This window comes from Propithecus coquereli, unplaced genomic scaffold (assembly GCF_000956105.1).
Source record: "Propithecus coquereli isolate 6110/MARCELLA unplaced genomic scaffold, Pcoq_1.0 Scaffold86, whole genome shotgun sequence".
Taxonomy (NCBI): Eukaryota; Metazoa; Chordata; class Mammalia; order Primates; family Indriidae; genus Propithecus; species Propithecus coquereli.
This window is the reverse complement of record NW_012154840.1, coordinates 600,982-605,345: the sequence shown is the minus strand read 5'-3', so window position 1 is coordinate 605,345 and position 4,364 is coordinate 600,982. Positions and strand designations below refer to the sequence as shown.

General features: G+C 35.6%; 1 protein-coding gene across 1 annotated transcript in view; it reads left to right on the top strand.

The window, feature by feature from the left end:
* Positions 1-4,364, top strand: part of SH3BGRL (SH3 domain binding glutamate-rich protein like) — a 101,744-nt gene that overhangs the window by 80,314 nt on the left and 17,066 nt on the right. Inside the window, exon 2 of the mRNA XM_012664122.1 lies at positions 3,443-3,628. Within this exon, the coding sequence (XP_012519576.1) occupies positions 3,443-3,628 (186 nt within the window). The remainder of the gene's footprint in view (positions 1-3,442; positions 3,629-4,364) is intronic.

The following is a 4,364-nucleotide window of genomic DNA, read 5'->3' as shown; positions in this document are numbered from 1 at the left end:
TATATATATTCACACACATTTGGACTTAGAAAATCTATGGAGACTTCATCAATGGTACTATGTTATTAGAGAAATGCTTTAATTTTCATATTCCAATCAGATGGCATCTTCTATCCCAGCTGGTTGGGAAGGGATTGAAAATGGTAGTAAGTGCTGCACTAAGGGCACTCGTATTTGGTCATTCTCTTGAGAGCTAAGGTTTTCTCTAGGAGGGGTCAGCCTGAGGCCTGAGAGAAAGGGCTTTTGCCTGGGGGCGAGAGGGTTGGAGGCTACCTGAAAGCACCTGCTGCCCTGAGGTGCAGTCAGTCCTGTGTGCAGAAAGAGAAAGAATGGCTAATGATGCTCCACATGAAATAAATAAATACATAAATACCCTGTTGTAATTGAACTTTTAAATATATCTATGTCTAACCCTTCCCACTAGATTGTAATATTGGGAAGGGATCACAATTTTTCTTTAGGCGTTCTAGAGAACTTAGTAAAGTGCTTTGGGTGCCACTTATGAGGCACCCAGGAAATAATTTTTGAATAACTAGCAAGTACAATTTATGACAATAATTTTAGATTTTAGTGCTTTGTAGTCAGAACTTCTGTCAGTGTTTATTAAGGGCCAGTAAAGAAAATACGACAGAGGTTGATTATAAAACAATGCAAAAACCCCACCGTGATCAAAATGTTTTATGATAGGTTGTTGCTTTCTTTTATGAAAAAGATCTCTTGTTTTCCCACTTGCAGTATCATTAGTGAAATTTTGTTTTTTCTTTGGAATTTGAAACATTCACGCTAATACCTTCTACAGCAGAAACCTTGTCAGTCTTCTTTCTTTAAAAGAAACGACCCTTGGCATGGTAGACAAGAAGCTTACTGAGGCTTGTTGGAAGGCAACTGTTTCCACCAGGCAACAATTGTTCAATGGCCCAGCTCTGTGTCTTCAGAGGAAGAATATCCTAAATCTCAAACCCCTGACATGTGGGCAGAAATGACTTGGCATTCTTTGGGTAGAGATGAGGGGTGTGGTTTACTCTTGGAAAAAGATTGATTTAAATTCCTGGACAGTGTCATTCTCCACTTATAAATACATTTATGTGCTGAAAAGGTTATCAGTAACCTTCTAGCTCCAAAGTCATATTTTTTTCTGTAGGAAATTTAAAGTTTATTCCTTGGTGAATCCTCGTAACATCTATTCCTATTTGTTCTGGTGATATATGGTTTCCAGTCACATCTATTCCCTGTGTCTCTATTTTAAATCCTATTACAGAAATTAGGAAATTAGTATTACTATATGCTCCCTTGTTATTGTGTGTTATAGTGAACATGTGCCTGTGGTCATATAAGAAAGGCTATAATTCCTTATATATAAAATATCATTTCTTGGAAATAAATGTTATTATGTGAACTTTGGACTTATAGATATGATCAAGTCAGGAAACATTTTTTTTTACATTCCCTGAAGATTCAAAGCTGAACAAATGTTCATATTTGACAAAGCAGAACCTATTAGCAAGATATGAATATGGCCCATTCTGTTCAACTTTACGGAGCTGTAGAACACTCTAGGAGGCATATGAACTTGTCACTAAGCAATCTCAGAGCATGGGAGAAATGCTTGTGGTTCAGAGCTGATAGCTTGAGGGTGGTAACTTCAGTGAAGGTATACTATCATGCCCAATAATACTAGGCCTGGCCACCATCTTAACTCAGCACAGTGAATGGTGTTCTGAACATAGTAAGCATTCAATAAGGTGAAAAAGGCCTCAAAGAGTCATTTATCCTAAAAGTCCTCTGCTTTTTGTGTGCTCACGCAAACATGACTGATGACATTCTGACAGGGTCATGTATAGTACTTAGCATGTTAGCTATAACATTAACTCTTTACTCATTCAAAAAAAAATCTGATGGAATGCTAGGTTCCTGAAAGTATCATATTAATTGGACATCTTCATATCTATTAAAATTTATAAATATGCTAATAATCAACAAATTACTTGATGCATTTCACATTGATTGAACCACCTACTATATAATGGAGATTTAAAATCACTGATTTAATTGAATCTTCCATCAAGTCCATTAATCTGATAAACACTCCCTTTTATTGACTTTTACATTGCTTTTCCTCAAAAATCAAAAGAAGGTATATGTTATATTTAGGAATGAAAGTTTGATTTTATAAGCCAATACAGAAGTAGAATCCCCATTAGAAAAATTACCTTATAGCAAATTTTGCTGGATTATAACTGATCTTTAAAGCAGGCATTAAGTACTCTGATCTGAATAGCCTTTAAAAATTCTAGTTTCTATTGTGAGAAATTGAAATTGTTTTTCCTGAAGTTATGTGATGAGGGAGAAAATTACCCACAATCACAAGCAACTTAGAAGGATAAAAATACAACCTGTGTGCATGCATGCCTGTGTGGAGGGGGAGTGGGGTATAAACCTAGAGGGGGCCTGACTGTATTCGAGTTTCTTATTTTGCATTTTCATTCTCATTGGCAGGATTGCTTCTTTTTATTTTATTTTTCCATGCATCCGCCCCATGTGTCTTTTTAGTGTGACTCCAAGAAGAAACTTTCTAATTGATTGTGCTCTTGCAGCTCAGAAATGTTCAATTACAGTTTTATATATAGGTAAATTACCATAGATGTGTGAATTCAGATTCTAAAAGAAATGTATATCAGAGGAGAAACCTAACTAAGGAGTATTACTTTTACTATTTTAAAAACTCTCTGCTAGGTATGATGAGGAGACAAAATAAATATGCTATTTCTATCTATTAATCTAGTTGAAGTAGCACAGCCATACCTGAAGGATACCTTAGTAGCACACGTTAAGAGCTAATGAGTGGTACAGATATATTCCAAACATAGTATACAGGCAGGCTTAGGTCTTATATCTTCTTATTCAGTTTCTGTTCTGAACAATGAAACTTGAGACTTAAGTGACTCTGAACCTTGTGTGATTCCTCAAGAAAGGATTAATTTTCATTGACTATACGATGCTTGTTAAGATGGGAAGCAAACTTGGTTTGTTTGGAAAGACTTTCAATAAGAGATGAGATTAAGATAGGCATGTAGATAATCAGAAGAAAACATAGCTTCCCACTACCCACAATTTTGAGTTAACTGCATTACTTTAGGTTATTGATACCATCAACTAGCCTTGCATCTGCATCATTGAAAATGGGAATTTTCAATGAAAAAAAGAAAAAGTCAGCTTGATGGAAGGACCTGTGGGCTAAAAGCTCCTTGACTCATTTGTGAGACATCATTAACAAGACAATAGTAAAGAGGGAAACATCATATATCTTCTCAAAGAAACCACAAATTTTGTTCCATATCTGAATTCATGTATGCTAGCTCATAAACACTTTGTTGAATTTGAAAAATAAAAACAACAAAAGCTGTTTGCTAAGCAGTATGGTTTCTTGTCATTTGGGTCCTAGATTAAGAAGAAACAGCAAGATGTGCTTGGTTTCTTAGAAGCCAACAAAATAGGATTTGAAGAAAAGGATATTGCAGCAAATGAAGAGAATCGGAAGTGGATGAGAGAAAATGTTCCTGAAAACAGTCGACCAGCCACAGGGTACCCCCTGCCACCTCAGATTTTCAATGAAAGCCAGTACCGCGGGGTAAGGAAACAATTTTAATTCTTGTTTATTGAAATAAGTTGCCCCAAATCCATCCTATTTCTTTCATCCCCACCTCCTTACAGTCATTTTCCCTCTGCAACCACTAAGCAGCTGGAGTATTTTTCCTTCTACTAGGAGGCAAATAGATGAGTCAGCCACACACACAAAAGTAACTGTAAATGTACAAATACAGACCTTGGCTATATAGTTGACTTTACATTTTTTCATCTTGTTTCCAACCAGAGAAATTGTGTTTCTAGTGTGTCCAAAGAAAAGCCTCTGAAAAGAAGTCAGCTGTTTTAGTTATTTAGATTAAAATTAGTAAAAAAGAGAAATATTTGATTTTCTACTTGACACTGGTAATACTTATATTTTGGTATCATTAGTGGATTTTCTCAAAATTTTAAGTTAGCTAATAAAACTCATATAAAGAATGAGGGAAACAAAACATTGAGCTTTTGCTTTATTACAGGGACTTCTAAGTGTGCCATCTTATTTAATCTTCATTTTAACCATGGAGTAATTGCCTTCATTTTATATTCTTCATTTACTGTTTATTTAGGTAACTTCTGTAGCCTATGGCCATACTAGGCACCATGGCATGCACAAGTATAAATAAAACATAGACTCTTCTCTTGAGGACTTGGTTGGGCATGGGGTGTCAGAAGAATCATACACACCTGAAATAAAGGGAGAGTGATTATGAAACCGCATGCATGCAATGACATGATACAAA